This window comes from Psittacula echo (assembly GCF_963264785.1).
Source record: "Psittacula echo genome assembly, chromosome: Z".
Taxonomy (NCBI): Eukaryota; Metazoa; Chordata; class Aves; order Psittaciformes; family Psittacidae; genus Psittacula; species Psittacula echo.
The window spans coordinates 58,984,039-58,997,350 of record NC_137742.1 but is presented as its reverse complement, the minus strand read 5'-3'; the positions used below and the strand labels follow the sequence as shown (position 1 = coordinate 58,997,350).

At 38.4% G+C, this 13,312-nt stretch overlaps 1 protein-coding gene across 7 annotated transcripts in view; it reads left to right on the top strand.

The window, feature by feature from the left end:
- The window catches only part of ELAVL2 (ELAV like RNA binding protein 2), a 52,174-nt gene that overhangs the window by 18,979 nt on the left and 19,883 nt on the right, over positions 1-13,312 (top strand). For all 7 annotated transcript variants that reach the window (XM_080637937.1, XM_080637936.1, XM_080637939.1 and 4 more), the window contains one exon: positions 5,335-5,438. In XM_080637937.1, coding sequence (XP_080494063.1) covers positions 5,335-5,438 — 104 coding nt within the window. The remainder of the gene's footprint in view (positions 1-5,334; positions 5,439-13,312) is intronic.

Below are 13,312 nucleotides of genomic sequence, written 5' to 3'. Positions count from 1 at the left end.
TATCGTAGAATCTCAATGTATGTTTGCTGGAAAGAAGAAAGCAGCCTTGGTGGAGGTAGATGATGTAGTTTGTAATGTCTTTCAGTTTATCTTACGTTCCAGTGTAGCTTAATTATTGTTTGGAAATAAGTTATGGATTTCCTAGAGAAACAGGAAGCTTAGACACAGTAAAAATTATTTGGGAAGAACAAGTACTAAGAGATGGTAATCTAGGGAGTGTAAAGTCTGTGTTACGTTATTCTGCACTTGTCTTTAACAGGTGCTGCCTTCAGTCCAATTGAGGCATAAATCGACGCCATGGACACGTAATCACTGCTAGCAGTCCATCCCTAAAAACTGTCAGCCAGTAGACAGACAATAGCAAGGAGACACAACCAGCTTTTCAAAGTGAATGCTTTATTTGAATCTAGTCGAAAGATTGTGCCTCATGTTATAATCAGGATATATGATCTTTAAATTGCTTACAAAGAGAAAGGTGTGTGTGCAGCTGAGAATGGCAGCAGAGACTGCAAGAAGCAAGTGATGTCAAGTTCCCCATTCAAATGGGGGAGATGAAGTCCACTTTGACACTAAATACAGCTCAAGTGAAACCTTTAAACTACAGTATCCGGTAGGAAGACAGGTGACATGTTGCTCTGTGCTCTGACTTGATAATGTCTTAATGTCTTTTCTGGAGCAATCTGTAGTCTTATGTGACAGGTCTCACTAGCTGGTCTCCCATCACTGGACTGGGGGATGCCTCAGGACACCTAGTTAAGTTTCTTGATTTTTTTTTTTTTTTTTTTTTTTATTTCTTCACTTGTGACACATCTCCTGTAGTCCAGCCTAAGTCTTCATCATGATTTTCACTTCTAAAACCCAGTTCTTGCAACAGGACTGCTATAATCTGTCTACTTCAAGATGTTGAAGCAGTTGCTGGAAATAACCAAGTAGTCCTTTCCCTCAGTTCTAGAGCCTGATTATTTGTATTCAGGAAGTTGAATGTTCTTGTTGCCAGAAGAAGGACAATGTAGTTTTACTAATTCTAATAAAGGGCTTTTTTCTGCTTTAAGGCATGTTGCTGCTACTTTAAAGCATGAAGAATGGCATTAACAAACACTGCTCCTAACCATAGCTACTTGGTATGACCACTTCCTGTGGACAGCATCCATTTGGGACTTTGTATGAATACTATATAGGAGAGGATTTTCTTCAGGCTTTTACAGCTGTGCACAGTATTTTAAATAGGCTTTGTTTATAGTAAACTTGTGAAACAGCAGTGTGGAACTAGTTTGTTATTCTTGTTCTGATAACTATTGTTAGAGACTGTGCATTAGAATTAAATTGTTTGAAATTAGTGTTTGCCCCACTCTTCTCATAGTCCATTCTATGCATTAACAAAAATACTGAAAAGTTGGCAGTATGTGATAAATTACTTTAATTTGTGTCATCATATATGGTGGTCAAGTGATATTTATGAAGCTCATAAACTTGAAAAATAAATGAAAGTTTCCCCTATTAAAGTGAGTAGCATAGTGCTTTTCAGTTTTTCTCATAGCAAACATACTTAGAGATTGAACATTAGTAGTGACTCACCTGATAAATAAAGCATGGCTAGATTGAGAGATGCCTGACAAAGGATTTTCTGCCACTTACGCTTGAATTTGACTTCGTTGCAAGTGTTGGTTATGTAAAATACAAACTGTAGTTCATGAACTTTCAGATCCTTTCAAAAACTTTGCTTTAAGTCCTTTGCTGTCTTACCAGGCTTGTGGGATGCAGTTCTATGTGGGGTTTTTTTTTTCTTTATCAGTTTTGTTGAAGCAGAATTGATGTCAAAACTGTTTTTCCTCATTCATCCAGATCATTTTGTCAGTTTAGCTTGTCTACTTCAGATTTCTTTTTACCAATCACTTAGTTGTTGTTTTATTCTACACCACATTATCTATTATTCCAACCATAAAATCTGGTAGAAAGTGTACAGAAATGGCCTTAAGCAGTGTTGTGACATAGCCACAAGAACTATTGAGGAGAAGCTGCAAAACTGATAGATTGAGCACGTAACTTCAGAAGTATTGCTCACATCTGTAAATAAGCAGTGTTCCACTTGAAGGTGGTGAATGTTTTTACTGGCATGAGTAATAACTTGCAAAAAAAAAAAAAAAAAAAAAAGAATTTGCAGTCACTCCTTTCATTAGGATAAGCTAAACAATACTGTTTATAGGTCTGAATTATGGAATAAATAGCTGATATGCACAGATAGTCTCTTGTTTGTATTGAGATTGAGTAGGCCATAATTTTGAAGATCTAGGAGAGGCTAAACTGAATAGTCATAATACCAAAACATGTAATATTTGAGTACCAGGACAGCTAATCTGGAGAGATGTCAGAGGTTTTTCAGACTGTAGTGTCATTAAGCACAAATTGGAAAAACAGAGATGAGGCAAGAGCCTTATGGAGCCGTAAATAATAGCATTTAAATGTGAAGTTTAACTTGTAGACAGCTACAGTTATCTTCTTTCTTCCATCACCCCGTCAAGGACTCAGACATGATCTACTTTGTCACTAGACTTGGAAAAAAGTGTGTGTTCTACATGAGATTACTGTCTTGGCAAAGGGAGTTTTGTGTAGAAGAAGCAGAGATGCTGAAGTCCAAAGCTGTTTCTTGTTAGTGTTTAGTTTAAACCTTGGCTTCAGGCACTACAAATTAGCCATCACAGTTACTAAATGAAGTTCCTCCTTTTTAGGTATTGTAAATGCTGGCTGAATTGGTTTAAGTGCATCAAACCTCTACTTTGTCTTGAAAGCAGAAGGTTTGGATGTTGAGGAAGGGGGGGAAAGCTGCACAGAAGGAGAACTTAGACTGGTCAGGTGTCTCTCCTTGAGTAAAATTTTTGTGCTGTTGCTCTGCTGCTCTTTCTCCATCTGAAATCCACAATCAGGTGGGACTTCTCTCTGGTTTCTACAGCTACAGTGGTACTAGTGTAAGTTTTGACTGAAGTCCTGTACATCAGGAAAACACTTAGGAAAAACTGAGCTTCCAACTTTTTGTAACCCAGTTGGCACTTCCCCACCAGTTGAGAAATACCACCAGCTGTCAGACATACTTTGCAATAACTGGAGTTTCTGATGGGTCAGTTGAAATAGCTGCTTCTACCTCATTTTGTGAAATGCTTGTCTGGGTTTTCTAAAACTTAGCCATCTGCATATGAGCTGGCAAACCTCTTAAACAAGAATCTTCCCTTAACACAAGCTGGAATACTGAAGAGCAGTCCCTTGAGCATCTGTTTCCAGAAATCAGGTTCAACTTCCAATTATTTGTATTTCTTACTGGGAGCCAAAATTCATCTTTCTTAGGAGCTTCTGTGAAGAAAGTGATTTTTGACTCTGAATTTTTTGATAATGTGTTACTGAACCACTAATCTTTAGGCAGAATGTCAGTCTCTGAAAAGTTCTGCCATAACCGTTGCAAATGTAAAGCCTTTGGAATGTCAGATCTGAACACCTTTGAATTTTGCATAGTAGTCCAAATGAAAGAAAACAAATCGTTCACGAAACACTCAGAGCAGAAGGGACTTACAGAGATAATCTAGTCAACTCCTCTTTCTCAAGCAGGTTTTCCCTGAGCAGGTTGCCCAGGACCGCATCCAGTCAGAATCCAGGAGTAGAGACTTCACAAACTCCATGGGTGGCCTGCCTTAGTGTTTCACCAGCCTTATAGTGAAAGCTTTTTTTTAATTGCAGATTTGCAGAGTAAACCTGTAGAAACCAGTTCAAGCTTGTCCTGAACAAATTACTGGATTTTGTGCAACTTCATAGCCTAGGCTGCTAATACTCATCAAGTTTAAAAACTAGGATGTCTCATGAAGAACCCAGCATGAATGCTGTCCTTTGTAATAGCTGATATGTTTTTTGCCTGTAGTGGTCTGAGTGGTTTCAATGTACAAAACAGACTGTGTGAACACAGGGGCAGTAGAAACAATTTCTGCACATCTTTTTCTGTTCACTCTGAATTTGTGGGTAGTGTATTTGAAACATCTTACATGAACTAGATTTCTTTTTGAGATTGACATTTTTTAAGGTTGTGGTTTAAATTCATTCCTAGGAGATTACTGATGCCAAAGGTCAGCATTTCTGTGTTCGGAGATAAGATTAAAAGCCGTGCACCAAAAGACACTCCTTTATCTTGCTCCTTTTTGGAGACGCTGGTGGAAAGATTTTCTGCAGACATCGGGAGTGATGGAGACAACAAGTACAGAAATTATTGCTCTATAATCGAACTAATAAGGGAAAAGGCACTTCTAAAATAAGAAACTTAGCTATATCTAGCTAGAGCTGCAAACGAATACAGAAATGCTTTTGCTTATTTCAATATAGTTTGCTATAGAAACACAAAATTGCTGAGATCAGAGGCACTTCTGAGATCGTGTCGACCAGATCTGCTCAGAGTAGGGTGGTCTAGAGCATGTTGCTCAGAACTTCCTCCATTTATGTTTGGGTGGATGGTTTTATTAATAGCTTGCAAATATTGACGTGTTGGTTGCTTCATCTAGCCAATTCATTTGTGTTCATGTGTGCTGTTTTGAGGAGGAGATTGGGATGAATGGGGATAGCTTTGGAGGCTGTGGTGGTGGTGTCCTCTTGTGGTTGTACAAAGTTATGAGTGTCAGTAGTGATGGGCTTTTTATTAAACAATTAAAAATGTTTTGTTCATCTGTCATCTGAATTACCGATACTAAAAGAATCTGAAAATGTTTCGTCTTTGGATGGTGTTTTGCTCATGACCAGTTACTTGTACCAGTTGTTCTGAATATAGGAGCACAATGAGCAAATTCTTGTTGCTGAGAGGGTCTGTTTAGTTTGTGAACAACATCTGCAGAAATTCAGCTTCAGATTTTGCTGAAATTATGTTACTGTGGTGTATTTGAAGTGCACTTGGTTTTAAGCACTGGTCCAGAATTTTGCCATTACACTATGTTCAATTAAAGGTCCAAATTTAGTAGTGGATTTTTGATGCTGTCTTACCCTTGAAGTTCCTGAACTGCCTCTAGTCTCTTAACAGATCACAACAAACTCCTGAACCTGCTTTGCATAGCAATTTTTAAGTCTTTCACTAAACTGCCTTAGCCATTTCTGTGTTGAACATAGGGTGGTCCATGGTAACAAAGGAAGCTAGTTAAAAAATCACTAACCTTGCTGGAAAAATTCAGTGTTGTGAGCCTTTGACACTCTATCTGGGGCAGATGCTGTCTTTAATATAAACAATATATGGTCAGTGTGTCTGTATGTGTGTTAAACACTATTACTTGTTTCATAGCATTTGCAATACTAATGATCATTTTTCTCTTTAATCAGGACAGAGCTTGGGTTATGGTTTTGTGAACTACGTGGAACCGAAGGATGCTGAAAAAGCTATCAATACTCTGAATGGATTGAGACTTCAAACTAAAACTATAAAAGTACGTAGTGTTAATTATGATTTAAAGAAACTGAAATGCTTTGACTTACTGTTGATCAGATACATGATTTGTTTTCTCTTTCCAAGTGTAACTTAATCATTCTGCTAATGTCAGTGAAATAGACTGAGATGTTATGTAACAGATGGTTAGTCCTTTGTAGTCTGTTTAGGTTTAGTTAGATTATGATTTATAGAAAATTTCTTTCTTTTTTTTAATGCACTTAACGTTTTAGGTGTGAGCTTGGAATTGTTTTAACTGAGGAATTGTGTTGTATGCCTTAGTTACAGAAATGCAATGTTGTATATAGTCTGAACACTGCACTATGTGCTTTCTGCTTTCTTAGTAATTGTATAATTTACTAATAATTCATTTTCTAGGTTGCTAGTATCTTGTTTCTCTTACAAATCCTTAAAATGAAATGCTAAAACAAGTCCTTTGGTAATATAAATTATTGGACTTCTAGGGCTCTACAGCTCATGTTTGGGACCCCTGTTTGTTTTTTTTCTGTTTGTAGCTGCTTCATCTCTTGCTTACTGAATTCAGTTTCTAGAATTTCTAAAAGCAGAAATCTTGAATTATTTGTTCTCATCTACTGTCCTGATCCATTATGAAAAGAGTGAGGATACTCACTTGAGCAATTGTTTGAGCTCTGAAAGTTTGAGAAAGAGGAGATGAAATAAAATAAAATAAATCCGGTCATGCAGAGTTTTGAACGTGTTTAGCAGGTGTATGTGCCTGAAGGCCATCAATATTCAACCAGACTATCTTTTGTCATTAAACATCAGGATTTGCTAGCTGATTGCTTGGATTGTGGCTGCCCTTCAGCAGAGGATCATGTTTGAACCATAAGATAAAGCTCACCTCTAAAAAGGTTTAAACTTAAAAAGCAGTGTAGAGCCACTTAAAAATGATTGAGACAAAAATAAGGTAGCAGTAGTCATGGTAGAGTGCCCTACTGGTTCTGGATTCATCAGTTTTAATGAAGTGGATTACACAATTTGAAACTTAAATGCTACTGTTTAACAAATGATGAGTCATGACTCACAATAACAATGAATTAAATACATGGATAAATGCCTTGCTGCAGAAAGCTCCCTATGTGCTTCTGGCAGACTTCTTGCTCCCAGGCAGTCTCTCCCATTTTCTGCTCTGGGGGAAAATGGAGGAAAATCTTCTCATGTTCCAGGTTCTTTGAAGTTGTCTTTTGGGTGGTGAGAAAGGGAATGGGTTTGTGTTGCAGTAGTATTGCAGATACATGGTATCTTTGCATTTAGTGTCGTGATTTGGACAAATGAAAAAGCATCTGTCCAGAGTAGAAATTTGGAAGTTCTGGTAACTATATCTAGCCAGGTAAAAAAGGATGTTATAGAGAATCAAAATCAAGCCAGGTCTCCCAAACCAAAATGATCCTGTAAGCGGATTTCCAGTGACTGACTTTGTTGCCGGTATATGAATTCTTAATCTTTGTTCACCTTGCTAAATAATTAACACAGTAACTGTATTTCTGCAACTAAAAATCACTTGTTAAAAAAAAAAAAAAGTCTGGGTTGGGGGGAGAAGTGAAAATAGAGTATACAGATGTGGGTGGTGATAATGATACTTTTCCTTTCCTGCCTTCCCAGGACATGAAAATAGAATTGTAGGTTGTGAACACCACCAGAGACCCTTGTAGTGAGATTAAAGTTTATGTGTAATTTCTCAGGGATTTGTGCCTGAAATGTCCTTAGCTAAAGAAAACCTGGAACATCTCAGCTGTCACAAGCTAAAATGAGGACCTCTTCAACAAAATAAAGACTATTTGTTTAGTTAGAAAATATATCTGTAAGTGTTGCTTGTTCATGTTACAGGTAAATCTCTGTATCTAGCTACCTACATTCAGCTCAGTTAACTCCAGGAGAAGCTTTCAGTGTTAGCGTACGTGATTTGAGGGACAGAGCTGCTTTACTCCCTTCTCTTTTACTCTTCTTTTTGGGCACAAGTTAGGTTTCAGGTTGAGTTTTCATGACTGTTTAAAGAGGCTGGTTTTACTTCCACACTGCAGAAGGGGCAGAGGCTGGGTGGATTCCTAGTATGTTTTAAGACAGAGGCATTTGTACGTTGTACAGTTGCTTCTGCTGTTAAAAGGAGGAGGTCTGTGCGGCAGTGACTTGAAAGGCAACTAGCCAAGAGCTGTCTGCCTTTACCTGAATCAACAGAAATCCTGAGCCTACTGTGAGGCACCTTGTAATTTGTGTATTTTTCAGGTGAGCTGGGGGCAATACTGGGCAGAGTTAAAGTTGATGCCTGAGGCCTTCACTGCCTCTGAGGGCAACATCTGGGTGGAAGAGGTCACCCAATGGAGTTTGATAAACTCTGAATCTAATCCATAGATCTACTTCCAACTTATAACAATCTCGATGACATCTATTTTTTAATATCCCTTCATATGAAAAATGGTTGGATACTCGCAATGTTAGTGGGTATTTTGATTTCAGAAGATGTTTGTTCTGGCTGTACATTTTGGAGACTTCTGTAGAAATGCTTGTTTCTCATTAATGTATAACACTGGAAGGAACTTTGCTGGTTAGGTGATGGACCCTTATATTGTGGGTGACTTGAGAGCATTCCCACACGGAGGGAGTTGTCCTCATCCTGATGTGTGTGACAGTCTATACTGGGGTCACACCATACCTCTGATCTCTTGTTTCTGTACTAGCTTGTTAGTCATTGAATATATGTTCTTTCTGTGCAAAGCAGTATACCTACACATACAATAAGGTGCCCTCTGTGGCATAATTTATGGGGTTTTTACGTTGTAGACAGCTATATTTATGTTGCAAGGAGCCTGTGAAATTTGGACTTAATTTAGTTATTCAACCTGAATGTGAAAATAAGTTGTATCTTAGAAAAGGTATATGTTTTTTGTCTTCTCTTTTGGAAGAAGCTGTTGCTGAGAAGCACTTCAACTCTGTTGTATTTAAAAGCCAGTGAAAATTTCTGTCTGGAGTGATTAGTCTTCTTACCCACTTGCTTGCCCATGACTTTTTATAGTTTAAGTTAAGTTGTCCTTCAAAGATCAGTTCTTACCAAATAGAGAAATCTGATAGGAGCAAACAGCATATAAGAGCCACTTACTTGCACATAGTGGCAGGAAAATTCAGTGCATTGTTTTTGCTGGCCTGGCTTCTTCTTGGAAAAGCAAAAATCCTCATTGGCTCCCCTACCCTTGCTCTAGGGAAAGCTTAGAAAGATACAGGTGAACTTAGTATGAGATTATCTGAATAGGAGCATTTTCACCATGACAGCTACAGTCACGGAGCACTTTGCTGCAAAATTTAATATCACTAGAAAATGAAAGAGTGGTTTTGGATTAACTTCAGAATCAGGGACTTAGAACTACATGAACCATATGCAACTCATTCACCAATTTTTCCCTTTGGCAAAATAAGAAATAAGGCTAAGATAACTTCTTACTATAGTGTTACCTATTGCTTTTTTAAGTACTAGTTTGATTTGTCTAAGTAGAGCAACAGATTCCACAGACTTTTAGTCTATAGGTCATCTTCTGGTCAGCTATTTAAAGAACATATTCCAGTAGTTAGCTGAATAACAACTGTATGCCAGAGGGTGTAAGAGGAAAAAAAATGCCTTCACTTACTGTGGCGAGCAGAATGCTAGTACAAAACAGAGAAAAATACGCAATAATACTGTCAGATGGGTATTTTATAACTATGAATTGACATCTTCTGCATTCTGAACTTATGATCTCTGCCAAATATTTCAAATTGATGTAGAGGCAAAATATTCATAGTGCCTTAATCAGGTTCGGAAATGTGACTCAAATTCATTGGTTAACTGGAAAATTGTATTTTATTTTATATAATTAAGGCACATCATGTTAGTGTTTGTATTAACATCTTATAACTAAAGTAAAACCGCTTTGGGTAATTAGCCAAATTCCCTCATATTCTGCAGTGTCCAAAAGACATCTCAAACCTTTGATTTCATGTACTTCAAAGATGTGAGTGAATGCAAGAAAGGTCACTTGAAAGTACAACCAGCAACACACAGATTCCACAAAATTCAGAAACAAGATATTGTGAGTACCCCCAAGCTCTGTTTTCATACTAACCCCTACTTAGTGGCCATATTCGAACTTCACAGATAAGTTTTGAGTCCTGTACCTGAGATAACTTCCTGGAACTCACCTACAAAGCTCTCATTATGGCTTCACTTGAAACTCATGAATTCTCTTACTCAGAATGAGTAAAGCAAATGTGTGCACAAACTATGTAATTTGCTGATTGCTCTTCCCATTTCCTTTTTTCCTCTTTTTAGCTAATTCTGACCCAGCCTGTTTGTCCTCCCTTTTGTCTTTTCAGAATTGTACTTACAAGCCACACTAAAAATCAACAATACCATCACCATCTTCTTCCTTGTGTCATTTTAATTTCAGTTCTTAGGTAGAAGTCCCTTTTCCAACATCCATGCTTTACTTAAGATATAATTAGAAGCTTCAGGCAGCATTTCCCGCTTAATTCTGAAACATCTGGCGTTGGCCACTACGAGGCTTCTGTATGTCAGTCTGTGTTTGCAGAATTAAAACCAGACTAAGGTAAACCTTGACCAAGCAAAATGCCAAAAATGAATTCCAGGATCTATGACAGATCTGTGTCCACTTAACAGAGGCATCCTCATCTCCTTATGAACCCTTGCCTCTATTACAATAAGAAATTAAAGGCAACAAGTAATAATAATAATAATACATAGATGACAGAGCAGCCTGCTATTGGAAGCATTTCTTCTCCTCCTTTTCATTCTGTCATGTTAATTTGTGCAAGCAGTAACAGAAAGTAGGAGAGACAGTGTTAAATAAGCATCCACAACATCTTACGCAAATGTTTCTAGTTACATGAGGCATAAAAAGAGGGAATTTACAAACTTGGGGTATATTTTGGAGTTGGATCTGTTTTACTGTGAAGTATATTCCAAAGAAAATAGTTTACCCCACCAGATAGGGTATCATGCAGATCTGAGATGAATTCATACCATTGTGTTTTCACCATTAATTCTTAAGTGAGTTAATGAGTTCTACCTAAGAAATCCTCAAAGACAGAAAAAGGCAGGTGACTCTAGTCCAGGATGCAGAGCCCAGGCTGAACCGAAGACAGCTATGGCTGCCCACTGCTGTCTACCTCACACCTGCCAGAGCTGTGAAAAGCTGGTGCAGTTGCTCTCACTATCCCAGACGTGTTGAGGAGGATTCCTGTTTCCCAGGTCCACCGCTGCCTGTCTCGACTGCCAGCAGCATGCCATCTTCTCCTCCCCATCCTCCCCAGCAGCCTTGCCTAGTCTGCTAAGACATCTTGAGGTAGGTCTCCAGTTGTCTTAAAAGGAACTGAATCATAAATATGTAAAAGGACAGAAGAAATTTTTTTAAGTTGCTAGGTTTTGGTTTACATTTGCTTGTAGGGTGAGCCTTGCTAAAAGTTACACACAGATGTTACTTGCCAGACTTGGTTCTGTTCATCCTAATCATACAGCAAAAAGAAACCCAACCCTGGAAGTGCTTAAAGCCAGGCTGGATGAGGCTTTGAGCAGCGTGGTCTAGTGAAAGGTGCCCCTGCCCATGACAGGGGATTGGAACTAAATGATCTTTAAAGTACCTTCCAGCTCAAAACATTCAATGATTCAGTGTGGTGTAAGGGACTTCTGTATTAAGAAGATGCAGTAAGATTCTTTAAGTGGACAGACAAATGGCCTGTCTTGAACAGGCATAGAGCTGTGTAAGAGGTGATACATACATATATATGTAAATACATGTTAGGGGAAAGAAAATATTTTGTGCAGGCTAAAGGCCTTGGAGTTACCATTTCTTATAAGAGGCATTGTTTATCTAGCTGTTCGTTACTTAGCCTAGTCATTCTTAAAAATCAGAGTTAGTAAGGTTCCTTCTCTTTTAAGTCTGGTGGACTATTAGGGTGTTTACATGGGTAATTATCACCTGTCAGGGGACTAGAGATTTAAGAAATATTTTATCTGAAGTATTAAATATCTAGGTTTTCTTCCCACTCCTCCCAGCTCTACATATATTCTAAAAAAAAGTAAAAGGCTTATGAAACATTTTGCCAACTTCTGTTGGAATGAAGTTTGGCGAGATCCTTGGCTTATAAGCAGATGTCCTACTTTGCCATCATCATCTAGTTAAAAAGGTCCTGCTGTAAAAAGCTGTGTACTGAGAAGAGCTAGTTATCGCTTCTGCGTAGAACAGTGAATACTGAACTATCAGCTTTATATATGATGAAATTGCAGTTCAGCAAGGTTAGACTTGGAAGTGAGGAATGTGCTACAACTTTATTAGCATCCTCTGAGGTAGAGTGTCCTTAAAACTGGGCATTATGCAATGCAGTTTCATGTGCTGCCTTGATCCTTTGCTTAGATTTAGAGTAAGATTAATATTAAAGGACTTAACCTCTAACTTGGGTGTTCAAGATCTCCACCTCTAAGAACCTGTGATAGTACTCTTGAAAATGCTGTGTACACTCAATAGAAAACAACAAAATGCTGATAAAATAAACATGCTAGTTTTGATTTCTGAGTTGGTGCAGCAGGTAATAAATTGAGATTGTTCCTATCTTCACTGCTGATACTTGTAGAGGAAAATTCTGGTAGTGTCACTTCTTTTACTAATTTTTTCATTTACTAATGTCTGTGGGGATTAATTAAATATGTGAGTTGTGTAAAAGTCTGTTGAAGTACCAAAGGCAAGTGAGCTGTGAAGGTGAGAGAAACCTTCCTTACCTTCTCAATTTCTTTTTTCCTTTTTTTTTCCAGCACTAAAGAACATTGATCTAGTGAGTAGCAAAAGGGATCCCATGTGGAGATTTAATTAAATATAGTGAGGTTTACTGATGCTATCAGTCAGCAAAGATTGAGAAAGAGGGGCATGGTGCCAGACCATTTAGTGGTCTTGACAGGGTAATTAAATACCTCAGGACTGTATTCTTAAGGTAAAATTGAAGTGCTATAGCAGATCTGAAGCAGAGGAACAATTTGTCTTGGAACAAAGGTAAAGGTGGTGGGTATTTTGGGTTTGGTTTTTTTTTTTGTTCCCTCCCCCGCAGACTTCTCAGGAGTTAAATGAGTGGTAATTATACACTCTTATGGCTATGTTACAGTTAAAGCTTTGACAGCATTTCCATTATAAACCGCCTCCCGACCCTACACATGACTCTTCACTTGCAAGTAAAATTCGTTCTTCACTGTAATTCATATCCCCTCAGACTTTGAATGTTACTTCACCAGCTTAAGCTGGCTGCTTGTTTTTCATGTTGCTGAATAATATTGAGAGAAGGATTCACTTCTGAATGTATATTGCTGTCGCTTCATGTAAACCATATTATGGCTATATGGTTGTTCATCAATGCCTAACTACTCAGAAGGAAATAACTGTGTGTCAGGCTGAACGACAAAATGTGCTAATCACGCCTCCAGCAACTACTACTTCAGGAGCTTTAGTAGTGGCTGCCCCATCCCTGACAGTGTTCAAGGCCAGGTTGGATGGACCTGGTCTAGTGGAAGATGTCCCTGCTTGTGATAAGGGGGGTTGGAACTGGATGATCTTCAAGGTTCCTTCCAACCCAAACCATTCTATGATTCTCTAACTACACAGCTTGTTTTGTGTTGGGATCCCAAGTGCTGTGTTGTAGCTTATTAGAGTTTCTTGCAGAAGTCTGTCCCTGATTTCCCTGGGGCAGAGGATCCTTTGACAGATGCAGCTCACCCTAAGACTGCCGAGCAGGTTTGCAGAGCCAAAAACCTCTGGTGCAGTCAGGTCCTTCCTAGAGCCTGCGTTAGGGGAGTTCTGACACACAAATGGAGGTAATAGAAGTAAC